Genomic DNA, 27,729 nt, shown 5'->3' on the forward strand with positions numbered 1-27,729 from the left:
TCAAACTAAAAAATTATAATAATAAAAAAATTAATAGGTATTTTTGTCTTACATAATTGTCAGTACATAACACTAACTCGAGAACGGCTTCATCGATTTGAATAATAATTTTATTATTTTGTTCACTCTGAGAATCGAGAGGCTTTTAAAATTAAGCATTTTTGATTTTATTCGACTTTCAAGTAGATGGTATGGTACCTGCACAGCATATAAGCTCTATGATCTGTGCATACACGGAATAAATAGGGTTTTAAACCATGGTTAATCTATTTAAATTTGAGTATTTAATTTTGAAATAAAAATAGTTTTGTGGTAAGAAATAAATAATGCTACACAATTATTCATTCCACAATTTTTATTTTAAAAGAAATGCTTCACAATCTATCATTTCACTATAATGAATAGTATAACAATATTAAACATTATTTTTAAAAACAATATTTGTTTCAAACAATGAGCTGCAGTAATACTCTAAGCTAGGCACTATTTAATATTCAATTGACACACCTTATGTAGTTTAAGGAAAGCTTGTTTATATTTTTGGAAAGATATTGTTGGCTGATGATTTTTTTTTTCTCTAGGTATCATTTAGTTCTTTACGCAGACGTGTCTACAATAATTCGATTTTACAGTAAACCTAGACAAATATTGTGTCAATGCCAATGATATTTTATACTAGAGATGGGACACAAGCGCATCAAAAGGCGGACAAATGTGGAAAATTGACTTAATTTAATTTAGTCGCATAATAAACAACGAACGTTATTTAAACAAATAGTACATAAATATCGTCCAAGTCGAATGTGTGTTCAGGAAGTGTAAAAAATTTATATATAATGGAATTATAGACAAAATTGTGCATGTGTGCGCTCAGGTGTACCTAAATTCGGATCACTTTTTGCGGTGATTTTATAGGGACGTAACCTACCTATCTATAGTATAAAATTATCATTGGTCATTGCAAATAAATAGTGCCATCCTTTTCATCACGAAACTTTGGGAAAAGATGGCGCTATTTTAAGTAAAGCATCTGCAATTTTATCGAAATTCGAAGTTTGAAGTTCAATTTCAGCAGCCGAATATACAACGGACGCTTGAATTTGAATTGGAACAATAATCCTTTGATAATTCATAGTGGACATCGCAAGACGCGATTTATCACAAAACAAACAATATCTAATGAAACATGCCTATCATTTAGATGTAGAACTTTGTTTAACGGTTTTATTACACTTATTATTATTAATATATAAATTAAGAGTATAAATAATAATTAAAATATAAATTAAGAGTATGCTAATAGTAAAGCAATTTTATGAAAGTAACAGGGAATTTGCGATCATTACTTTTAGGGATTTAAAGGGTCAGGTTTACGGCGCTGCAACGGATCCCTGAAAAACGCCCCATACAAAATGGTACGAATTAATGAAGTCGTAGGTACATAATGATCAAACAAAATTACATAATAGTAGTTTAACAATAACAGAACTTCGATTTCCTGTTTCCACATCGATCCAATAAGTTTATGTCCAAATAAGCTACATTTTTATCAAGTTCATACTATTAAAACTGATTTACTATTTTGTAAATAAATTTTAATAAACTAATATCTAGTTTTAGCAGACCGTCAGAGAATAAGTAAACCAATGTCCAACAAAAGGTTATGATTCACAACATTTGTCAGGCTCAGGACAACTTAATTAACAAATCAAACTGTAATCAAAATAAGACCATAGAATGGCAGAGAATGATCTTGAGTGGAGTCACGCACTTGTGAACGTTGTGTGTAGGGTTAAGGGCGACCTTGACAGTTAACCAACACTCCCCTTTTCCACTCAAGTGACTTTCCCCGCCTATCCCAAGTAACCAATAAAGAATTACTCAACAAAAAATGTGGACAGCTCGAACGCTACGAGTATACTAAAGCCGACAGCGCGACGAGCACCTTAGATCGCAAGTCGTTCCCGCAAACCGATCGGTACCCCTCTAACTCCCCACTCTATACGGAAACAAGTCGCGCCACCTGACGTCATATCCGTCTGAGATTCCTATTTCCTACATTAGGTTAAATCAATAATCTCTCTTTCAACATTTTATTATGTAAGTACTGGCTTTTTCAATACGGAAAAGATTACGGAGCAGTGATTAAAACTTAAAGAATATGTATTGCACTGTTAGATTTTTATAAATAAATAATAGTTTTTGTAGGTAAGAATCTAGATTAATAAATCTATTGATGAAATTATGATGCTCCCTACCACAGAAAGAATGCATCTTGAAAGACTATACGAAAGATCGATCGAGTCCTTACCGGACTACTATGGATTAGGACTCCATAGAAATGTACTTGATCAATCTTATCCTGGGATCCCAAATACCGGGAGGTCATCGATCGTAGAGCCCAGTGCCCAGTGTGAAAAAAGGGGCTTTGGTCTGGTTAGCATGTAGAATAATATTGTAGCTTAGACACGGGCATAAGTCAGTTATTTCTGCATATCGTCTCCAAAGAGTAAAAAAATCTTTTGTAGGTTTGGGTGTACTTTTCTTTATCAAGATCCCCAAGACTGTGATGGACCTGCCAATGCATAGCTTTAAGCAATGTGTTAAAAACATTTACTTAGTCGAGGTTACTACAACATTGATGAGTTCCTTAAAGATGCTCGCTTGGAGGCCATTGGATCAGCTTCCACCTTCACACAGGAAATAAAACTATAATAAATTGTAATTGTTATCAATTGTAAATTATAATACTGTATGACTTTTTCAAAAGAGCAACTGTTGAGTTTCTTGCCGGTATCTTCTCAGCAGAACCTGCCTTCCGAACCGGTGGTAGAATCTTTACAAATAGTCAACTGACGTGTCAAAAGTGCTTGTAAACTGAGCCTACTTGAAATAAATGATTTTTTGATTGATTGATTGATTTGCTTTTCCTCTTCGTGATTGTACATTACCGCCAGTTAGCGCAGCGCGGATTTTCACCGCCCAGGACCGACTGGCAATTTGCCGCCTGTATTTCAATTATTGCTTTATAGTTAGTTATTTATGCCACTGTCATGTAACGAGGGCCATTAAAGCAAAGCCAAATAATACATATAACTGCCACCATCACTGAAATGGCCAAGCGAACGAGTAAAATATTAGATACCTAGTGGCTTTGAAGAGGCTTATTTTTGTGTTACATTTTGTCTCGTGAGTTTTAAGGGGGTGCGTAGCATGTATTTGGAATTTTATATTTTCAATTGACAAAACCGTGGGTGACACTTACCGCTTTAAAACTTTCGCTGCGGCACTGGTTTTAGTGCACTTTCCTCTGGTGCGGTACGAGGTTCTTTGAACTCATACTAAAACTTGATGTAGTACGGTACGAGGTCCATCGACCTCGTAACTTTTGCACACGCCAGACATACGAGGTCAATTGACCTCGTACCGCAGCGAACGTGTTAATATGATGGCTGGGGCAATCCACCCATATGCCCCCACGCTACGCCACTGCCATTACCTTACCATCGCTAAGTATTTTCGATTCCAATAATATAATGGTCGACAATTTAGTTAGTAGTACAGTTCGTTTCATGTAGGATGGTGCGGGTGACAGTTCGTTTTACGCTTGAGAGTTTGCCGCGATTCACGATATTAGTACGTACCTAATAACAACGTCATACAGGCGACTGTCACCGTACTCATGCTATCTGAAAAAAACATTTCTAGGACATTTTGTGAGCGTTACCATAAGACAATTTTTACTAAGTGCTCAAAAATACCAAATTAAAAACTATTGTCCAATTTCTATCTACATATCAACGTCTTCTACGCTTTATTATAACAATACACGATTATTATGACTATATTATACAGTGTAAGTAATAAACGTTCTTAAATTACGTTTGTTTTATATATAATAAAACAATACTTATAATTACGTAAATATCACAACTCTCGTGATCCAAATTAACAAAAACTACAAATAATAGTTTAGGTAGTAGGTACATTAGTGTAGTAGTTCAGTTTCTTGAGATAAATCATTAGCATGTAACTGTAAGGAAAATTATTTTCGATAGCAGATTATAAGTCTGAAATAGATATTTTATTTTATACTTCAAGCTAAAATTGAAGTTCTACAAAAGTAACTTTTGGCCTTAACTTTTTAAATTATCAAGATTATCAATTTAGAAAATTTAAATTATATTTGTACATAAATCTGTAAAGAAATCATTAAAGAAGGTAAATTGGCATGAAGTTGAGATATTAAAATTCTTAAAATTTCACTCTACATCAAAAGAACTAGGTATCGTTACTTTCTTTCCATTCTAACGGTTTGTCTCAAGATAATTAAATTTTAACGTATACCGCAGGAAAATAAAAGAAGTATGTAAGTAAATGTTAACACCAATTGGTATTTAATAAGTGGATAAGACCAAGAATCATGTTGGAACCTATAAATATTAAATTTTTTTTTGATAGGTGAAATGAGTGAAAAAAATTCACAGAGAGACTATAGGTTAGTAGTAGGTACCTAAATACTTTAGTAGTAGAAAAATTCAATATATAAACATGAGATTAGAGATTCGACATTTATATTAATTCGCGTCTACTTCGCTTTTCTTCGTCGCTAAACTTCTCTTAATGAAAAATTTACTTAATGTAAGTATTATTTTCTCACTAGCCTTCTTTTGAGTACAATAATCTCTTTTTTTATCTATTCAAGCTGTATATGCTCTTAATCCTAGTTCGGACTACTCTAGTACAATAGTCGATTTTTGGGCGATAAATCCAAAAATTGTTTGTACCTATCTGTAATGTAGGTACTTGCATAATAAAGCAAGATCGACGCACGAACGCGTCATCGAGCGGCGGCCATTCTCGCAATAAAGGATTTCACGTAATAACAGTGCTCAGTGTTTTATTCCTGTGTCTAGATACTAAACTATCGACTGAAATACTAAAATACTAGTCCGAACTAGGCCATAAGTTGTTTTTCACTGCAGATGTGCTAGGCAGTTAAGCAGTTTGTGAGGTAGGTTATAGCTTAGTAACAGCACTGAATAGCACTAAATGTGCTATTGACCATATCTCTCGCTTAGCTTGGTATTTAGCTCTCGTCCGTACGCATCTTTAGAAAAATATAACATTTACCTTCATTGAATGCGTTTTGATCGGTGCTCAAATAAGCTAAGCTATGAAAATCAAGGATCCATAGTAATTGTGATTATCACACATCCATGTTACACAACTTAGTACATCTGTGATCGGAAAACAACCTTAATCCTGTGTTGGAGAAAAATGTATGTATGTACATACATAGTAGTATTGTCGAACTGATGAGGTACTGGTAAGAGAACCAGACGAATACTGTGCTGTAGGGTGACACAGAACCTGGTAACTTTAAAGTTGAGTGTGGTGTACGTCAAGGTGGGTTGTCTTCTCTGGACTTGTTTTATCTATACATTAACGACCTAATTGAGGAGCGTGGAAAAGTGGTTCGGGCATTGGGTGCCATATTGGCGGATAATAGTATAAAAAGTTTAGTTTTTATCTGTAGGCTGCTGAAATGAAAAAATAATTTAAAAGGACCTACCTAGAACCTACTCGTAGGTATTACCTACTCAAACAAACACTCCCAAAGTAGAGCATCTCCATTACTGGAGGTCAGTTAAACAAACACATAAGCATACAATAATAGATATTGTATTTAGGTACCTTTAACACAAAGTATAAACATTGCAAAATTGACGGCAAACCCGTTAGCTTTATTATTGTACTAAATGCCTTAATTATTTTAATCCTTACATACTAAATTTTAATACAAACAAATTATCTACTTATCATAGTAACAATTCGACTACAAGTTATTCTAAGTTCAAACTTACAAGCATTAGGAATTTCTACATTTTATAATGTAATTACTTATATACAAAAAGTTGTAAAGTCGGTCATTGCCAATGACAGTATGAATTTCTATAGTAGATCAGGATTAACAATGAAAAATACAGTTTGCTATTATTTTCATCAATCAAATAATAATTAAACCCATGTCGCACATACAGGAAGAAGTTTTTTGGAGTACGCAAATTTCATGTTTTGTACATAAACGAAATTTAATAGAGACGTATTCTTTCTTTTTTATTCATTCGCTGCGGCACTGATATTTCTGTACTTTCCTCTGGTGCGGTACGAGGTTTTTTGACCTCATACTAAAACTTTATGTGGTGTAGTACGAGGTCCCATCGACCTCGTAACTCTTGAAGACGCTAGACGTACGAGGTCAATTGACCTCGTAACTCTTGAAGACGCTCGACGTACGAGGTCAATTGACCTCGTACCGCAGCGAACGTGTTAAAACCGATTTTTAGGGTCACCCTATCATGTATACACAGAACAATCAGCTGTAAGGTCAACGACCGCCGTGCGCGCTAGACAGTAAGTAGTGTTCAAAAATAATGGACATACTACCTACAGACTGTTACTGAAAATATATTCTCTTAGCGATACAGAAGCATTAATAAAAGTTTTCGTACTACAAAAATTAACAGGCTGTATAATATAGTAGAACGAATTGTCGCGATAACCCAGTGGATATAACCTAATTCCGGTTGGTGTGGGTTCGAATCCGGTCTAGGGCAGGCACCTCCAACTTTTCAGTTGTGTGCATTTTAAGAAATTAAATATCACGTGTCTCAAACGAATGTGAAGGAAAAATATGGCAAGGAAACCTGTTCAGAGTATTTTCTTAATCCTCTGCGAGTGTGAAGTCTCCAATCCAATCCTCATTGGGCCAGCGTGGTGGACTACTGGCCTAACCCTTCCCATTTTGAAAGGAGACTCAGCAGTGAGCCGACTATGGTTTGAAAATGATGATGATGATGATAATAGAAGAATTCACTTTAAGACACAGTACAAGTGCGCATATTATGTATAAAATGTACACCAACAGCGTTCCCTCAATGGCATCGGACTATGGTTCGAAAATGATGATGATGATGATGATGATGATATAGTAGAACTCAATTTAAGACACAGTACAAGTGCGCATATCTTCTATATGTATAAAAATGAATTGCTGTTAGTCTCGCTAAAACTCGAGAACGGCTTAACGGATTTATCTTATCTTGGTCTTGAAATGTTCGTGGAGGTATAGGGAAGGTTTAAAAGGTGAGAAAAAAATCAAATAATTTCCGGGAAAACCCTAAAAACTGCCCTATTCTATTTCCCATACAAACGTTTAAGAGTCAAGCGGTAGGGGTATGGTAGTGGTAGGGTAGGGGTAGGGTAGGGGTAGGGGTAGGGGTAGGGTAGGGGTAGGGGTAGGGTAGGGGTAGGGGTAGGGTAGGGGTAATGTAGGGGTAATGTAGGGGTAGGGTAGGGGTAGGGTAGGGGTAGAGGTATAGAAGGGTAGAGTAGGGATAGAGAATAAGTGAACCTATGTCAAAACAAAGCTTGACCGGGTCCGCTAGTTATGTATAAAATGTACACTAACAGCGTTCCCTCAATGGCATCGCATGGGTTTCAGCACCCGAGGCTGACTAAAAAATTCGCCGTTACAATGGGGCCTATGAGGTTAATATTCGCACTGCAATTCTAGAGAGGTTTCATGTTATAGATATGAAGTAGATGAGATAGGTGACAAAGATTTTCGTAAGTAAAGATCTTTATAAATGCAATACAATAAGTAAATGCAGTCGCTATCCCATTAGTTCATCAAAAATTATAAACACCAGTAGTGCTAACATGCGACTAATGACATGTCTCGTGAAGAGGCATAGACAAATTTCAACCAATAGCGGCGCAACTGGAAGTATCGCTATCTCTTGCATTGCGTTAGGAAGAAAGATATAGGACTGGGACAACTACGTCGTCATTGGGCGAAATTTTGTCTATTTCTCTTCACTTGGTCGCTTGCTAGGCTTCCTCGAGGTGAAATTGTCCCTATATTTGAAAAGAATCCGTAATGTGTTTGATATAATTATGAACATTTGTGTTAATTTAAGCCTGTGTGTGTGTGGCTTAAAATGTTTTTAAGCATATACAAAAATTCAATTTCAAAAAGGTTCAAACCTCCATACTGTATAGGTATTGTGATCTCAGAAGACTTAAAAAAAATTAAAGTATTCGACATTTAACTTTCGTACTAACGTGTATTTATTTTAAAGTGTTCTTGTTTTGTCTGTAGGTAGGTAATTTGTTTTGCAGGCCTACAACGCGCCACGATATTATATCTCGAAATGTAAAAAAATACCGACCGAATTGAGAACCTCCTCCTTTTTGAAGTCGGTTAAAAAAGACATGTCGACCAATGGCGGCCGAGCCCGAAATATTGCTTTCTCATTCATCTTAAAGTATCGAAAGAGAGAGCGTTATTTCCGGTTAGGCGCTATCGGTTGACAGTATGTCATTCTTATCTTCTCGAGATATGTCACGGCGTATCTTGGGCATAAATTATAATTTATTGCTTATATTTATGATAATAAGGTACATTTAAAAACAAATTTGTCGGTAGTTTTGTGCTCTAAAAAATTAAGAATCTGAATATTTTGTGCACAAGGATTTAGCCTCAATCGATTATTTATTAGTATTATTAGCTATCTAAAATAAGTTATAATAAATTATATATTTACATTATTTTATATATAATATTCTAATATGTATTGTCATTGGCAACAGGTGCCATGTAATCAAAAATCGGCACTACATCACTATATAGGTAATACACGATATTATAGTTCAGGATCAGGCGAACATTTTTAGACTTCAGAATTGCTTTTTCCATAGTATCCCTAGAGAATAAGAAATTCTGAGTGTAAGACCGGAATAACGTACCACCATATTTGTAGGACAATGTAACTGGTATAACTTTGATTAAGCAACAGCTTATAATGAAAGCTTGATAGTTATCAAATTCTAAAAATGTCCCTCGGACCCTGGACACATAAGTATGTATATAATATAAATATTTTTATCTATTAATACCAGGATGATTTATCACGAATTTTCACAGTTCAATGTTTAATAAAAGAGCATAGAAAAATACTGATGAGGTTCACTTTCTACCGGCAATTTAATATATTAATAATTATAGAACAAGAGTCAGTAATAGCGACATATCTTATTTTATGAAGATTGAAAAATCAGGCTATGCTTCTATTAAAGTTATGTGTGGTAGCCATTTATGGAGTCATTGTTATAAATTTCTCTTGTAAGTATGATTTTGTTTTAATTTTTCGTTTTATAAGCCAACACAATTGTCCAAAAGATACGCAGATATTGATTATATATTTTATTGATTTATACGCAGGTTACAGAGGTCCTTTACAAAATCAAGAAATAGAGTTGGGTCTAAAATACTGCCCTGTAGATCACCATAAGCAATTCGTTTTGCCGTTTGACAGTTCAAAGACCATAATTAGCTACCGTACGATTACTCGTGATAATAGGAGGTCTGACAATTTTCTAGCTATCATATAATAGTACGAGTATGTCTGGCTAACAGACTCTTATTTTATTATTGATTTCTATCGAGCGGAAAATAAAATAAAAACGTTTTAATTAAAAATAGCTTGATGAGCCTTCAAGATAGTCGTCGAAGCGCAACAAGGGCTGACCAATAAAAACCATGATCAGCACGGCTATTTTCTAACGATGTTTTGTATGTGTTAAAGTGCGAGTTTCGAATTCACCTCTTTCTCTCTTTGTCTAACACGATACTATAGAATGAGAAAGATAGGGGTGAATCCGAAACTCGCACTTGCGAGTTGTACAAAGTATCGTTACAGAACAGCCTAGCAGCATGGCTATTATCCAACGAGGATTTGTATAACTCGCAAGTGCGAGTTTCGAACTCACCGCTATCCTTCTCATTCTATAGTATAATGTTAGACAGAGAGAGATAGAGGTGTATTCGAAACTCGTACTAGCGAGTTATAAAAATATCGTTACAAAATAGACTTATGAGTCTGACCAGTCAGACTAGCGTCAGAAATACCTACAAAAGAAATGTGATGAAAATAAGCGCATACAGTGGTCAAGTTTTAATAAAAATATATTTATAAGTTCCATTTCCTAATTAGGTACAGTTATTATTTTTAATGACGTTTATCAGATTGCCTTTATAGTAAAACTATTATGTATTATGGCACAGTGTTGTGGTAAGATTATTACAAGTTTATACAATGGATTAAATATGGTAAAACTTGATTTATAACATAAACAAAACAATAATTAGATAGGATTAAATAAATACTTATTTCGAACCAAAATATGCAACAACATTTTGCCGCAACATTCGAAAACGCATCTCTTAGGAACAAAGTTTTTTGGGCACATAGTTTTCAATTGACTAAAACTTAAAAGTAAATGAAAATATATTTCCCTAAAACAATACATGTACAATCAACGTAATTTGGTTGTTTAAAAAGAAATTGATTTGATTAAGGATTGTCAAAATGCATGTTTTACTTAAAAAAAAACACTTGAATTAGCTGATGTTAGTTAGAAATATAGACCACCTTGAAATATGCTTTATAATAAAATCAAATAGATGAAGTCAGCTGTTAGGGGCAAAATCGATCTACCCTCTTTCTTGTTCTTTTTCTTTTTTCAACGACCTCGCGTTTTTGGCTGTTTAGGCAAACCACACTCACGACATCGCTTTTGTTATTATGCGTGTCGCGGCGCCCTCTTGGTTTGCACAATTCTACCACCGGGTTCCACTCGCTGGCTAGTTTGAAACCATCTTCCCGATTGAAATTTTTGTAAAATCGACTGCAGCTGTGGTAGCTCTTATATTGGACAAACGAAGAGGCCCATAGCAACCCGTGTAACAGAACATATACGAGCGATAAAAAACAACGACCCGCAAAAGTCTGCGATAGCTGATCACATTCTACAACCGGGAACTAAACATTGGATTGAGATCCATAATCCACGCATTATTTCCACGGACCGCCACTATATACCCCGAGTTCGAGAAGCCATTGAAATTCGAAAATACAAAAATTTAGTGGTTTGCCTAAACAGCCAAAAACGCGAGGTCGTTGAAAAAAGAAAAAGAACAAGAAAGAGGGTAGATCGATTTTGCCCCTAACAGCTGACTTCACTTCTCATCTCGCAACTTCAGTCCCGTCGTGACCACGATCCATGCAACTGGGTCGAAATATCAATAAAAATCTCGTCGTTTTATCGTGGTATGTACCCGTTTAAATAACATTCATAATGAACAACCACGAAATAAGTTTAAAATCATTAAAATCAAATAGTGTGTTCAAGTTGTAAGTTATGAATTTATCTATAGAATGGTCAACCTACTTATGTAATGACCAAATTAAGCTTAATCTATTAGAACTTGAGTAACAACAAAAATATCCCCTAAATACATAATTACCTTTCTATTTGAATCATTGTTTTCTAAAGAGTACGATTCTACCAATCGTCTTGTCCTTAGCTATATAATATCAAACTAAACCAAAAATAGCATAGCACAGGCTTTCACTATGTATAGTACAATTTTTAGAAGGTAAAAGTACGTACAAATACAATCAATGCTATAGCTAAAGTGTGCTATCACAATGCGATCAAATCTCCCGCTACAAATACACCATATCAAATACCATATCATACAAAAATATTCAATTGAATACACGTGTAATAAGCCTAAGAAACACGCCACAATAATCTCGTAAAGACAACAATAAAATAAATATCGCTCTCTCTTTCGTTGCGACAAGACGAAAGAGAAAGCGATATTTCCGGTTCAGTCGCCATTGGTCGATTGTGTCTTTTTTTCTTAACGAGATTATGTCATGGCACGCATCGGAGGCCTAGGTGTGGCTTTACAACCAGGCTAATTTTGAGACTTACTCTAGTGTCCTATATTTTAACAGTGGCAACCTGTCGTGGTTGCCACGACGGGGCACTCAGGTGTTCTCATCGGAGGATTCGTCGGACGATGAGCTGGTGAGGAGGGTGGAGGCCATGGTGAGCTGGCGACTGAATGGTTCCCTGGGTAAGCTTTGTTGTCCCAGGGCAAGCCGCCGCACGCCCATCCTTTCGCTTTCGGGAAGTGACTTGCTGCATTTTTCTTCAGTTATCGCATCACGGGACAGAGATCTGTAAATACAAATATCCATCATAATAATATCTTCTAGGCAAAATGGTCGTGGTTGCAGAGATGAGTGACTCTTTCTATGCAATTCTATCACTATTGGCGATTAGCGTGTGTGTGTACAGTGTGTACACTGGTGGTAGTGGTGGTCTGACCCGGGACAAGCAGGCAGTCGGCATATTCAGCAGTCTTTCACCTGCGCTAAACGAAAGCGGACGTGCGTTGCTTGCGATACAAGTGTAGGGATGAGCCAGTGATTTGCTTCTAATAAGGACGAGGGTCCTTACAAATGGCGCCGAGGATGGGTTATGGGAACACTCCACCATGGATGAGTGTGTAGTAGCCTCGACTAAATACGTCCAGCGAGTTCGACCTCTGAATCTTTTTGAATTTGTCTTCGACTATGCCCTGTACTACTAACCGCTCAATTGAATCCTGATTTTTGGAGATGTGGCCAAAGAACTTTAAAACCCGTAAAAGCATAGTCGAGGGAAGTCTTTTTTTATCTTTAGTTCCTTGAGAAAGGAAATGTTGGTTCTGAATGATGCATCAAACGTCTCCAACACCACATCTCCTGGGTATAATTATCTAAGAGTATTTTATTGTTGTATTAATTAGAATAATAATGGTTACGTTTTATTAATAATAACAATTATTTTCTACAGCGTTACCGACCACCACACAAAGCCCGCGCATCGTACCATGCATATAATACACGATCAACTTAACTCATTGCGATCAATCTACGTTGACTGAAACTGACGTTCCCTCCAAAAATAAATGTGTAATTAGATTAACTTTCCAAAAAATCAAGACAAATAATATTTAAGAATATCCTAATTAAATATGTGGTTACAGATCACGAGGTCCTGGGTTCAAATCCTGAGTCAGGTCACGAAATACCTGCTTTTCCTTTGCCTTCCTTCTAATAAATTTTCAGTGAAATTCTCAGCCTGGCTTTAGGTGTGGTGGGCTCCATAAGTGCTAAGTTCCAGATCCACTCCCTCCATATATATAATAAAATAGACAAGTATACGCACCCTGTTAATTCTAACATAGATCCCCTTCTGCACTGCCCTCGATGTGGACCCTGCATAATGCTGGCAGGTCGTGAAGATGCACCAAGTGGATCAGAATGAGCGACATCTTCCATCAACAACACCGACGGTCCACCAAGGCTTGTGCTTCTCTTGGATAATAAACTTGGATGTTGTCTCGAGTGTCCAAAATGATCTGCTTTAGATGAGCTCTCGCCTTTAATTGAATCTGCTTTTCCTTCAGAATCTGACAGAACTGGTAGATCTGCAGCTTGCGTTGAACTAGAGCTCTCTCTTCGGAACAGACCTATGATAGATTTTGGATGTTTTGGCTTCTCTATACCACCTATAGGGGTGATGATGAGGGGTGTATCAAAGGGGAGGGGGAAAAAAATAGATGAGAAAAGTTGGCATAGATTATTAGGAGCTAAAATGACATAATCGTTTAAAAGGTGCAGGAATAGAGCAATTTTGCTATGGTAGGTTTCATAAAAACTTGTTTTAATTTATAAATCACTTTAAAAAATTTAATGAAATAAAATAAATGAGGTGCTTTATCTCAAAGTGTTAAAAAAGTTCAAAGCAACGTTTGCAAGGAATCTAAATGCTCATATAAAAGTAAAGGCCTTGAAAGTGGAATTGCTAAAATATAAACGTTTTCGTAAACATATTACCATGGGTAGCATGCACATTAAATTTACGCTCGTTGATGCTAAATTCAGGAGTTTACAGAACAAAATCATTTGAGTAAAAATAAGTATAAAACAATCAAAAAAAGTTACACGTAAGTTCAATCTTATAGTAGGTATAATTTCGAATTATATTTTCGTTAAGGAAATTCACCAAATAGAGATGCTTTTTGTTTTTGTCTAATTAATTCAGATGGATAACTTGTACATTTTAAATTTATTTGTTAATTATTTGGTGTTTCAAAAGTGCTTGTAAACTAAGCCCAGTTTCTAAATAAATTAATTTAGAATTTGAATTTGGTTCAATTTACATAAAAAGTTAGATTTCTAATTATGACTACTAGATTTAAAATGTATCTTATTTTGAAACCTGCGACTCATAAAAATTTAAATAGATAGATAAGTAGTATAATTAATATAACTAATTATATGAAAGTTTTACCTAAAAATGTAGCAGATGGTGAACTGTAAGCCAAATATTCCTTGTTAGAAGCCCAAGAGGGAAACTCGGATTGCTTTAGGGCGGTTGTCCCTTCGGCTTCCTCCCGTTTCCATGGCAACATAGTCTCGGTTGCCGTTGGGGTGGCGACCCGCGCTTGTTCTGCGACTGTCATGTATGTATCTATAAATGATAAACAAATATACGTATTAACTAGAAGAAAGCTCTATTTGAAACTATCATAACATTGAAATAAAATTTATTTTTATGAAACAGCACTGTTTTGAGAAGGACTAAGTAATCATTAAGCATAATAATTATTGACTTGACGGCGTCCGTGGCTCAGTGGTATGCGCAGTGGATTTACAAAATGGAGTTCCAAGGTTTTGATCCCTGGCCATGCCGATTGAGATTCTCTTAATTAGTCAGTCAGTTTCACGGGTGTGAAATCGTGCGTGCGGGGAAGTGAGGTGTCGTGGGTTTTTCATTCATCGCTACACCAATAGGTACCAATAGGTTGCATAAAATTACGTGACACATTCAGTGGAATCTACCGAGTACTTACATAGGTACAGGCCTCTCTTTGTTCGTAACTTTAATTAGGTACCTAGAATATATTATTTAAATGCTAACATAGTGTTAAAATTAAATTTACCTACCATTATCATCAGACATCCTTCTCTCATCTTCTTCAAGAATGTCTTCATTGGGAACTAAAAGAAGAAAACAAATATTTACATATTAAGGTTAATATTATAATTTTAATGAATCTTCTAATCATGCTGCTAATATTTGGCAACAGTTAAGGAAATTGCTAATGCTATTCTGATGTTGGCAGCAATTCAAACGGAAGTTAAAACATTTCAATGACTGTAGTAATATGAAATTTTATTAATTACGATAATGATACTAATAATAAATACTATAATATGAATGCGAATGACCCTCCAGCTTCATCAGTGTAAAAAGTTACTAACACCATGATTTATGAAATATTAATTAGAACTCCTAATTAGATTAAGTAAACCATAGCTTGGAAAAAATCCGAAGCTGAAGTTTTGGCAAGAGAAATTTCCAACGATTGATCTAATGCTGCTGTCTTTTTTATGTAAATACTGACTAATAATGATAGCATTTAAGATTTTCGTGATAATATTTCTTATTGTTATGAAAAGAAAGAAGAAAACTTAAAATCGTACGTTTCCATTCGCATAGATTAATGCAATGTTAAGTTTTCTCCTTTTAAATGAAAATAAAACCAATGGTTATGCATAGCTAACAACATCCATACGCAGAAAGTGGCATGCAGTTTTTTGGTACATTCTGATAACCAAACAAAGCGCTTGAGCATTTACCATCAATAAAAAGCATAAAGATGAGATAAATAACAAAACTGCGCTTTAAAGTAAACCTTTGGTCATCCAGAAGCGAACAATTGTTCTGACTTTTATTACACATACCGAAATTGTACGTGGATCTGTCCCTTCTCCACGGTAATGATTTCTCAACAGCTGTAGGCAGTATCTCTTCTGGTGTTTTAGCATACTGCTTAACAATTCTTGCTTTGAGAGGGTTGAAGCCAGGCAAGTTAGCCAATTGATTTAGCAGAGAACTACTGTTCTCTTTATGCGAGGACGTCGGACTGACTTCATCATATCCAGCTGATATTTTAGTATCGCCAGTTGTTGATAGTTTTGGTTAGTTTGCGGTGCCACATGAAGTTGCCAGAAGGGAAGAAAACGACAATCAAACACAAACAATGGTAAAAAGCTGATAATAGCAAGTAATAAATACCAGTAACTATAAAAAGATAACGTTACAAATTAATAATACGTTAGCCAACTGAGCGGTATCCAAAAGGAAGGAAGGATACTTGATATACAAAACAACTGTATGTAAAACATACACGCGATGTAACACAAGCGTCTAGGCTAAAATAATTGGTCTTGGTTAAAAATGATCAGAAAATGAAAATGGAATTCATAAAGTATCAAATATTTGCAATCAGGTAGATTACCATGCACAAGTGCATGTTACAGCATCATTTTAAACCAATATAAGGGGAGTATATCTGGTCTAAAAATTAATAATAATATTAGTAAAACAATACATACCATATAAATAAATTCCAAATTATTTTAGTGTCATAATTATTAAACAAGTTACAAGTGAGATAAAAAACAACAAACAATATGTTATTCACAACATCAAATTTATTTGAACTTGAACATAAAAATTAAAGTAAACTACTTGAATTTATAAATTGAGTTATTTTTCTTACGAAATCGTTTAAGTAATTTTGTCTTATTAAGTGTGATAGATTACCTAATTAACTTTTCAACTTCTATTTCTTTCATTTCTTTCATGTCTGTCCCTCTGTATGTTTGTCTATACGTTCTTTAATTTCAAATCAAATATAGTTTCTAAATATCAGTACCTGGACGACCGATTTTTTTTGGTACGTTTTCTAAAAACGAAATCTAGCTAGATCTATTTATTGCCCCGAGACTCCCTACATTCTAAACTTCATGAAAATCGTTGAACAGTTTCCAAGACTATATGCATATGCTGTAGCAAATTTTATTTAGATTTGCATTCAGATGTTCAAGTTCAAAAGGGAAACACATCGTGTCACATGCATAATACCTACGCGGGGATTTGGCAGTGAAAGTAATACCGCCATCGTCTGGTTCTCTGCGGGGTTGCTCATCGTCCTCTTGTAGCACCTCATCAATATAATCTGTTGACAATACAAACTTACATTTTGTATCCCCTCCTCAATTCACTTTGTACACAATTTTAACAACTATCAAAAGTGAGCATTGATCAATGTCTAGTGACGTACATATTGTTTCAGGTTTTATTGTTTTTAAACTCACTGTCAAATGTGGGTAGAAATGTCTTAAAGTATTACGATTTACCTATTAATGTTACGGTTAAGTTCGGTTATTAAACTAAAATCTTCTACTCGTACAACGTATGTATAGATTACTGTAGTATTTCTAATTTACTTATCTATATATTCTAAATAATAATATACTTTGTATTATAATATACAATGTTTATCAAAAATAACGATTTAGCACATAAAAACGCAGACATGCAAAATCAAGCCTATCTCTGTGGAATACTATTACTAATAATTATAATGATTTTTTTAAAAACAATTTAAATAATGAAATCTGCTGTACTAATAGATAGAACCAGAAATATAGACGACAGTACGAATAATATCGACAGTCTAATTTACCAAAGAAAAGCCAATGTGTTGTGCTGCAAAATAAAACTTAAACAATGGTGATATAAAAATAAATTAAAATAATAATAAGAAACTTAACGTAATTCCACACGTGCATGCGATTCACACTCGTGATTACCTATATTAAAGAATTATTATGTACCTAATCTATAATATTTTTTTTTACCGTGCGTGAACTGTTTGGCCGAACCATTTTGCTGGAATTCTGGGAAAGTAACATGATTCTTTCCATCCTGTAAGCGAAAAAAAAGAATATATTAGATTAAATTAATTGATTCAATAAACACTGAGTAAAGAAAGTTTATTTAACACTGAGAAAAAAAATTAACGGCTAATCACAATTATAAAAGTAAAACTTTATTTTTAAAGATAGAATCACTTGATTCGTTTATGAAGATCTGTATTTCTATGGGACTTCTTATAAATATACTAGCCTGCTTTCCTCGTTTACTGCGCTTGTGATGGTGTTTCCTGTCTCCTACTAGACGCCGTATATTCATATGAGTCTTATAGTTCACTTGTGTGCCCAAATCTCGGTCGTTTACGGCATGTCTACTGTAGCTTAATCGACGATGCTAGGGATACAAATTTTACCAAGATAAAAAAAATACTAAAATAAATAGTCGTGATAAAGTAGGTAAGACTAATACACAAATTAATATTGAATTAAGTTACATATTTAATGAATACTGCAAATATAAAACTGATGATAAAAACATTAACGTAATATTTACTTGTTTTGTTAAATAAACTAACATTTAAAATGTATTTGAAAAACGAACTTTTATAGAAATGCTGTAACATGTTACAAAAGCTTTTGCCAAGAAATGAGAGATCAAGCAAGATGCAACTATCTTAGGAGCTTCCATGGCCAGCTACCATGATTCCATCATTAGACCAAGTCATGTACATACTATAAGTATTACAATATCACCGAAGATACCAAATATGCTTAATTGAAATCGAATCAAACTTCAGAAAGTGTTCCTAATTTAGCTTCTAAAATTCGATATCAAGAAAAATTATATAAATGTTCGTAAAAATACATACTCGTCGATATGGTTTGCAGAGTTCTTCAGCAAGAAGATGATGAATCCTAGCATCTGTCAAATCTTTTTTGGACGGATTGTATTCCAATTCTTGCATATCAATATTCCACGTTGAGGTGTCTAATTGACTAAAGCTTGGGCTGAAAGTAATGATTTTATATAACATATTGCAGAACTAAAAATACTTCAATAATGCCATTGGATTAACACTTTCGTATACAAACCTTCCATTAAAATTAGCGCTTGTATAGTTCTTAAAAATAGCTGACATAGACTCTGCGCCAGATATATTACCAATAGTTGACGCATTTCTTTGCATATACTCGATTGCGTCTTTCATAGCTAGTTTTGAATAGGTTTCCAAAATTTTGGGCTCAGCTCCCTAAAATTGGTACAAGAGATTAGGAAGCCTGTATAAAGATACATTACATTCGTTCTGTATTAGATGATTCTGTGGATATAAAATTACAATCAATTAAACGACTAATTACCTGATAATTTCTAAGTAGGAATGGTCGAATAAATCTGTTGTCAAATCTCTTGAATTTATCTCTTATGTGATGGTTGCCATGTTTTCCTAAAATATCCTCAACACCTGCCATTAAATGATCCATAAACTGTAAGAAAAGATTAGTGAATAATATTATTATTATTTATTGTAGCAACTTTTAGCAATCACTTATAAAGGAAAGATTGAGATAAGAATTAGGTATATAAAATAGTTTTAAGTCACTAAACTTTTCACGTTTGACTAGTTAAGGTAGTGTTTATTAGTAATTCGTCCTAATAGACAAAATAAAAAGCTTACACATTTGTCTCAGTTTACAACTACATCATAAGAGTCGTAGTTATCGTCACAGAAGGTGTATAGAGAATAATTTAATACAGGATATTTTTACCCTCTCATGGATTCTTTCATTCATTGTCGGTTTCCTTTTCTCACCAGTCTTCACATTTAGTATCTTAACCAATGGCTTGATAGTGATTCCCTGGATAAACACGGTGAAGTAGATCACTGCTATCGTCGTGGTTACAAACATTGGCTGAAGATGAACCACTTCTGGGTCTATTAATAGCACCAATGCAAATGCGACCGCGCCTCGGAGACCTGTTTTATGTATATGTTGAGAAAATGTAGGCCATGGATTGTGATTTATGGTTACTAAAATTGTTTATTGCTTAAACGGATAAATAAAGTACAATCTATTATTATAGATCGTTGGCTTTTATGTAGGTGCTGCGATGTTGATATGTTGTATCCCGTAAAGTTTAGAATTAGGTCAATAACGGTGTTCTCTGTTTCATAACCGTCCATTAATTTGCATAATTTTAGGCTATGTTAGATTAAAATGACTGTAACAGTACAGTAGAAGCCAAGTTACTGTCAATTATATAAAAATAATACCCAAGCGTTACATGATACTAAATGAAATGCATCAGGGTTTTGACCAATTGACTATTTTTTTCCATTGGTCAATAACCTTGAAGCAAATAACATTATCTAGAACTGAGACGGTGTTATTTATTAAAAAAAAAAGAATACGATAAATAACTAATCTAACCGTAAATGCAAATTATTAATGATATTCAGTTCATATTAAGCAGTATTTTATAATTACATTATTTAATAATATACATAATACATAAATCTTACCTCCATAAGACATAACAAACTTTTCGACGGTATTCAATTTGTGAAGACGGAACTTATTCGCTACCGCACTAAATATATACACTCCTGAAATAGAAAATTTCAATCACAAAACCAGAATTTTCAGTACACACAATACCATTAACGGAGAGAAATTGAAATTGTAATATACTACATATTTTAGAATTTAAACTGTTTAATTAAAATAAAGTGTAATTCATATTTCTCCGGGTTCTATCACGGGAGTATTAGCCCGTGTGTTATAATTAATTACTAAACAATTCATTTTTAAAATTTTTCAATCGCCCATTTCTTCACTTTGACTTGGCTGATAACAGAATGGCTGATTAATTTTTGTGCATAGGATAAAGGCGAGCCAACGCGACAATGGAGCCAGTATTCTTGCTTTTCATGGACATGATTTGTTTTTTAGTTATTAGGATAAGCTAGCTAAGTTTTCTAATGGATACTTTCTCAATAAAAATAGTAACATTCATAAAATCCAGAGTGATTACCAATCTAGTTCTAGATAAAAAGAACATAATAAATAATGAAATATTTTCATTCTTACCTATTATGCGATAGACTGAGCAAAAAACTATAGTTAACAAGACAAACCACGTGTTCCAATCGTGATTATTGTTCACTGTCGCAACGCCAAGGAACATGAATATGATAGTTTCAGAGGACGACGAAAGCATTTTCATCGTGTACTTGATTGTGGTGTGCGATTTGTGCGATATGTTAGCTTCAACATAATTCTTCATTGTTATGCCACAGAATGTAATACTGAAACAAATCGTGATCATATTATACTAAAAATAAAAGATTTCAACAAACTAGGAAACCTCTGCTTTTTGGAAATTGGTTAAAACGGAATTAAATATTAAAAGATCTCCTTTGACAACTACAGTAGTACAACTCCACTACGGCTACTGTTTCGTTTATGGTAATAAATAGTATTTATATTTGCATTATGGTAAAAGCGTTAAATGTAAAAAAAATAAAATATCTGGATTTCTAAAAGAGAATAATTTTATGAAAAGTGATAACAATTTTAAAAAGCATAAATTGCTAAATTAACTTACGCAAGAATCCCACTCATATGGAACATTTCAGCATTAAGGTAAGCCAAATAAGCCATCACAAATATAAATATTGGTTCGATGACTCTGACTTCATTTGTGAAGCGAGTCACAAGGCCAGTACCAAATCCCCATACTACTCCAATACATGTACCACCAACGGCTACTACTAAGAATGAAGCAAAGCCGGCCAAGAAGTCTGTATACATTAGTCGTGAAGCACCCATTTCTCTGGAAATTAATTTAGAACATCTATTATAAATTAAATATTATATTATGCAAAAAAAAAATAAACTAAAAAACGGTTTAGGATTCAGAATGTGAATTGTGTGATGTGAGGAAAGTATTATTGTAGTATACGAGAAGATATATTTTAGAACTGATTCATACCTTGATCTTGATATTATAGTTTTTGATTTGCTATTATTTTTGTCTTAGGTCACAAGTTATCAAACTCAGTTTGATTTTATACGGAGCAATACTTACGTGTAAGCTTCAAACATGTGATAAAGAACAACAGTAACTGCGTCATTGAGCAAAGATTCTCCAAATACTACGATGTAAAGCACTTCGTCTACGTGAATCTCTTCAAATACAGCAAGCACTGCAACCGGATCTACAGCGGATATAAGGGCTCCAAACAAAAGCATATCAAGTAATGGTGTTGGACATCCGAACATTCCTGTTTGTCCACAAGCCCATAAAGAAGTACCTGTTACAAAAACATAATGAAAATTCATTTTATTTAATAGTTTGCAGCACTTCAAAGAATTAAATGATTCATTTCATAAAAACTTACCAATTGTTAGAGTATTGAATACTGTTCCTACTACAGCAAACAAGAGAATAGTTCCAAGGTGATCGAAAAACAATCGATTAGGCATAAAGTAGCCGGCGTCCAATATGATTGGTGGTAGCATATAAAGGAAAAAGGTATCTGGCGTTAAAGGCTGCACATGAACACTGTGTGTACTTAAAAGAATTGCGCCTATTAAGACTCCCACAAAAATAAGGAGACATGACTCTGGAAACATTTTTGATAATCTTGGTGCCATATGAAATCCTGAAACAAATAAAGTTACACTTTATTGATTTACATTAAAACTTTTTCTTACTAATGACTTACTAGACTGAACATAAAATATGTCATGCCATTTATGATTGTCAGATAAATATAATAGTTTTGTGAATGAAAGTTTTGTCTAAAATTTACAAGTAAATATTATTTTAAAACATGGAAAGATCAATTATGCTAATGTATTATTTTGGTAGCAACGTAAAATTTTATTAATATTTCATTTATGTGAGGAACAAAATTGTTTAAAAAAATAATAATTTCTAAGAGTATTTCAATGAGTTTTCTGCATGTATCACATAGAATTGCTGTAAGATGCTTAAAAATAAAAATCAATCGATTTTGTTAAATAGAACATCCTACATAACATGTGAAGCATACCATAACTTAAATAGAATATGTAGCGATAAATGTGTCGTTATAAGATCGACAAGTACTTTATTCTATGATCTGGATTGTATAGAGAAAAGTTATTCCTATCACTATATTCCCCAATATCCCATTTACGATAGAAAAATAGCAAAGGAAAAAACTGAAATACTTAACAAAAATAAATTTAGAATTAAGTCGGAAGCTGTTGTTCAAGAATTTGCTACACAGGTGAAACCAAAATTAAAAAAAGTCGATTTAAAAGTTGTTTCAAAAAATGAGAAACATAATTCCTATAACAATAGTCTTCATAACTCGGAAATTATACTTGATGATAATAACTATATGGTACCTGTATCTGATTCTTGTGTAAAGAATGATATGAGCCAAAAAATTTGGTCGTATTCGAAATATCGAGTTGAGTATAGTAATCCGATACCAGAAGAACAAACATTTGAAAAGAAAGACCAAGGTAAACGCACTGATGACCCATGTCCATGCCAATTATTTTCATATACATGTTCATGTACAGATAAAAAATCGCTTACAAGGTTAGCCAAAAATAATATTAACTTAACTGTTACAAATCAAAATACTAGTACCCAAACAATTTTCCTGCAAAATGAAAGTGTGAATGATGGACATAGTAAAATGATAAATTCTAAATATTGTAAATATAAACCTACAAATATAAATATTAAAGGATCTACAAAAACAGCTATTTCTGAAGAATCTGTTATTGATAACAAACATATACCAAAACATCAAAAATATACTCATATAGAAGGCAGGTTTCATAAGAAAACAAATCAAGTAATTTGCCCCAATTGCAAAGAATCATTAGAAGTGAGGAGTTCAACAGATGACGATGCTTTTAAGTTACGTAAAAATCCTCATCGCAGAATTCAAGAAATATTATCATCTTATGTACATCATGGTTTTGAGAACGATTGTAGAGATGAAAATGATGTTTGTAATCATAATCCTCGTTGTGATTCAGTACCGTTGTGCCAAATTTTACCTATTAATGATATTTGTAATACGGGTCCAAAATGTGCCAGCCGAGCATCTGTTCCAAAAAATAATCCTAAAAAGATAAGAATCTCAAAAGCGTGCAGACACTACCCACCCTGCATTGCTGTGCCGTCTTGTCAAAAGTTAAAAGTTATGAAAAATAATTGTGACTACATTCCTCCTTGTTTACATTCTCCGCGATGTGTGAATGTCCCTTTATGTGTATCTTTTACTAAAATGCTCTACCACGATGATATTTGTAATAAAAAATTAAATGATACCGACAATGCTGAAGATAATAGGTTCCCTATTTATAAATTCATGTCAAAATGGCAAAAAGAGACATTTAAAAATTATCCTAAGGAAACCTGTGAATATGTAAGCTATCCACGATTCATTTTAAACCCTGAAATATCGAAATCACCCACATTGTTTCCAAATTTGTCACCAGTTATTTCAAATAAGGTGTTTTGTGCTTGCTGTAAATCTAATAAATCGTGCCAGTATGATTGCAATGATTGTAAATGTATATCACCATTACCAAGTGGATATAAAGGTTTTGCTAGTAGTAACGATGTCATGTACATTAGAGATGTTGGGTGCCAATTTAAATCGGAGAGCTCTGCCTTAAAAGACTCTGTAGTTCAATGTAAAACTTCCAGTGCATCTTTTGAACTAAGAAATACAAAGACTGGCACCTACAACAGCGACTACCACACTTTAAGATATGAAGACAAATTTACAAATCCTATTTTCGATACGGATCTATCTTTGTCGACTGTTATCCCTTCGTCTATAGACACTGATGGTCACAGTTCGTCACGTGGAATACAATTTAGAAAAAGACGTACTGGATATAAATCTCTATCAACTCCTTCATACTTTTTGACCATCTTCACAAAGTATGAAAATCCCATTGCACAATATCCACACTCATCAGATAAAGCCAGCTGAGTGACGAGCAAATCGACAACAGACGACACTCTGAGCTATTTATCTATTTTACCTTCTTCAGAGGATAAAGAGAAGTCTCAGGGAAGATTTTTCAAAGGAAAGCACAAAAAGGTGTTTGCCATTAGACGGCGAAAGAAGTATAGTCGAAATTTTACTTCATACAAATAAAAAAAATAAGTAATTTATTTTAGACAATAAAAACGTAATGTTTACAGTTCATTTTTCATAAATTTGTCTTATTAGTGCTCTCCGCGTTCATTAATTTACTAGATACAGCGTCAGCTTTTAGCGTTTTCTGTTCTGTATCAATATACCAATACCAAGATACCAATAATATAACAATTATCTTAAAACGTTTATACTAGGTTTATTTTACCTTTACTCGACTGTTTTAATTATTTTTATTTATTACTAGCTGACGCCGTGCGATTTCACCCGTGTGATTCCCATTCCCGTAGGAATACGGGGATAATATATAGCCTATAGTCTTCCTCGATAAATGGGCTATTTAACACTGAAAATTTTTCAAATCGGGCTAGTAGTTCATGAGATCAGCGCGTTCAACCAACCAAACAAACAAACTTTTCAGCATTTTGATATTAGTATAGATTTATTTATCAACGTTACAAAAGCAAAACAAAAGGAAAATAAAGTCGAAACAGCTAATTTCGGCTTTGTTTATCGGCTAAAAATACCCAGTTAGGTATATTCAGAAAAAAAAGAGATCAACCTTGGAGTGCCTTCTTAACTAAGATAAATTAAATAAAGGACGGTAATTTACCTATAATCCAATGTAACTACTAAGTACCTTCTACTTTCTGTCTATAAATAATGAGAAGTCTCAATAAGCTCCACAAAATTACATTGGAAGCAATGACCCAAGAAATCGACTTTAGAAACCCACGCCCCGTCAAACTAAGAATGGATACATAATGTCAAACACTAAAGTTGGACGCTCATCATACTTTTAGTGCAGAATGTCTTGTATGTGGTGCAATCATCATTATTATTTATTTTCCATGGGAAAATTAACAATATTAACTAAAACTTGTCACTGACTGCGTTGAGGTTAACTCATAGATCTAGTACCTACTCTGTACCGACTCTTAAATCTGGGATAGCTAGTAAAACATATAGGTACAGTGTACACGTCAACCTAAAAGACGTCTGTCCAAAAACGACGAATTTTCACAGTTTTCCTGGAATCTCGTTAAATACAGAGCAATAAGTAATGACTATACTCTTGGTGTAAATATAAAAAAAAAGATTTTTAATGAACAATTTTTGTTAAGAAAAATGTAAACTAGCCTATTATCCTCCTAAAGCGGCAATCTATGCTTATTCCATCGACTGATATTAGCACAGCCATCTTTTAGGTCTGCAGTTCATATGGAAATGGATAGCTCTAGCTATTCTACAATATAAGTGGTGGTAAGGAAATTACCTATCTTAGCAATGCTAGCAAAAAAGATCCATACGCCAATCAAGAATGGCGTTTCAACACGATGGAATTCGACTGCTGCAATCACAAACGTCCGCTCCTTCTTCGGTTTGGCGGTGGTGACGGCTTCCGTGGTGGTGATCTGCTGTTGCCTCAGCTGGGTGCCGGGGGCTCCTGGCAACGGCGCCACGGGACCCATGGGCCCGAAACCCAGACCCGGGTACGTGGAGATCCCATCAACAGTTATGGACGGACTCTGTTTCGTGGTGCTCTGTAAACAAAATAATCATTATTATCAGACTAACTAACGCCGCGCGGTTTTACCCGCGTAGTTCCCGTTCCAGTAGGAATACGGGGATAATATTTAACCTATAGCCTTTTTTGACAAATGGGCTATCTAACACTGAAAGAATTTTTCAAATCGGAGCAGTAGTTCCTGAGATTAGCGCGTTCAAACAAACAAACTCTTCAGCTTCTTCGCAAGTTCTCTCGTCAGGGGTTGCCTGGTAGAGATTACTTTTAGTATAAGGTATAATTATAAGGCCGCCTTTACATGCTAAGTTTAATTTATCTTTTTATTGTTTTAATTTATAATTGTATTTTTGTGTGCAATAAAGTATTTCTTCTTCTTCTTCTTCTTGGGCCTTTCGAATCAAAGGTAAGACATTTACTGGTCTATAACGGCTCTAGGAGCGTGGTGGACTGTTAGACTATACCTTGGCAAATTCATTCATAACACTCCCGATGGTCCGCGCGGGCCGGGAGAGGGTTAGCGATGCCCCGCGTGCTCGACTTCACACCTGCGCAGTCCTTTCAACCCGTCGCCCACATATTATGGGAGTGTCGTCAACGAACTTGCCAAGCTATAACCCCTCTCATTCTGAAAGGAGACTCGTACTAAACAGTGACCCGGAAATGGGTTATTCAATTTATGTTTTATTTATGTTTATCAATTTATACGATAATATCTTGAGAAGAGAAAAGACAAATGTCAACCAATAGCGGAATTTAAAAGTCTCCGCTCTCTCTTACGTTGCGTTTGGATGAAAGAGCTGGGGATAAGCATGATTGAGAATAAAATATTTTTCTCTTTTTCATATTATGCTATTTATTACCACTGTGTTACTTTACTCAAGTCGCAAGTAATTTATAATTACCTATTACACGCATCATTAAATGAAGCCATTCGTATCCATTTAGGGAAATCTGATTTAAACCGATGTATTAGAATATGTTCTTGGTAAATTCCAAATCCGATACAGTATTACTGCTACGATAATTTAGTCCGTAGCACTTTAATGAAAAGAATGTCTGCAAATATGCTCGAGTGAGGTCTCAAATGAAAGCGCACAGAAAGAGAATATTGATGACTTGATCGAGAGTGTAATTAAGAGCGCGCAGCGTGTTGGTACGATAGAGATAAAATTCGTAGCGCAAACGAGACGCCGAATTATGACTTACACGTGAGTGAAAAGCACGGAGCGATTGACGCGCGACGCAAATTTTATGACGTGAGCGCCAAAACCATTTTTACCTAATTGCAAGTAAATTGAACAACATAACGAAAAACAAA

General features: G+C 34.4%; 1 protein-coding gene across 6 annotated transcripts in view; it reads right to left on the reverse strand.

Annotated features, from left to right (window-relative positions):
* Positions 1-343: 343 nt before the first annotated feature.
* LOC112051821 (sodium/hydrogen exchanger 3) overlaps positions 344-27,729 on the reverse strand; it is a 50,201-nt gene continuing 22,815 nt past the window's right edge. For 2 of the 6 annotated variants that reach the window (XM_052885773.1, XM_024090623.2), the window contains exons 3-20: positions 26,160-26,427; positions 22,103-22,366; positions 21,790-22,015; positions 21,307-21,534; positions 20,790-21,007; positions 20,222-20,305; positions 19,467-19,675; positions 19,059-19,184; positions 18,792-18,949; positions 18,569-18,707; positions 17,953-18,093; positions 17,661-17,751; positions 16,910-16,999; positions 15,720-15,920; positions 14,919-14,972; positions 14,263-14,442; positions 13,135-13,477; positions 344-12,099 (exon numbers count right to left, since the gene is read on the reverse strand). In XM_052885773.1, coding sequence (XP_052741733.1) covers positions 11,907-12,099; positions 13,135-13,477; positions 14,263-14,442; positions 14,919-14,972; positions 15,720-15,920; positions 16,910-16,999; positions 17,661-17,751; positions 17,953-18,093; positions 18,569-18,707; positions 18,792-18,949; positions 19,059-19,184; positions 19,467-19,675; positions 20,222-20,305; positions 20,790-21,007; positions 21,307-21,534; positions 21,790-22,015; positions 22,103-22,366; positions 26,160-26,427 — 3,213 coding nt within the window. In that variant the 3' untranslated portion in view covers positions 344-11,906. The remainder of the gene's footprint in view (positions 12,100-13,134; positions 13,478-14,262; positions 14,443-14,918; positions 14,973-15,719; positions 15,921-16,909; positions 17,000-17,660; positions 17,752-17,952; positions 18,094-18,568; positions 18,708-18,791; positions 18,950-19,058; positions 19,185-19,466; positions 19,676-20,221; positions 20,306-20,789; positions 21,008-21,306; positions 21,535-21,789; positions 22,016-22,102; positions 22,367-26,159; positions 26,428-27,729) is intronic. The other 4 variants (XM_024090640.2, XM_052885774.1, XM_052885775.1 and 1 more) reach the window with 4 other exon arrangements.

Source organism: Bicyclus anynana, chromosome 15 (genome assembly GCF_947172395.1).
Source record: "Bicyclus anynana chromosome 15, ilBicAnyn1.1, whole genome shotgun sequence".
Taxonomy (NCBI): domain Eukaryota; kingdom Metazoa; phylum Arthropoda; class Insecta; order Lepidoptera; family Nymphalidae; genus Bicyclus; species Bicyclus anynana.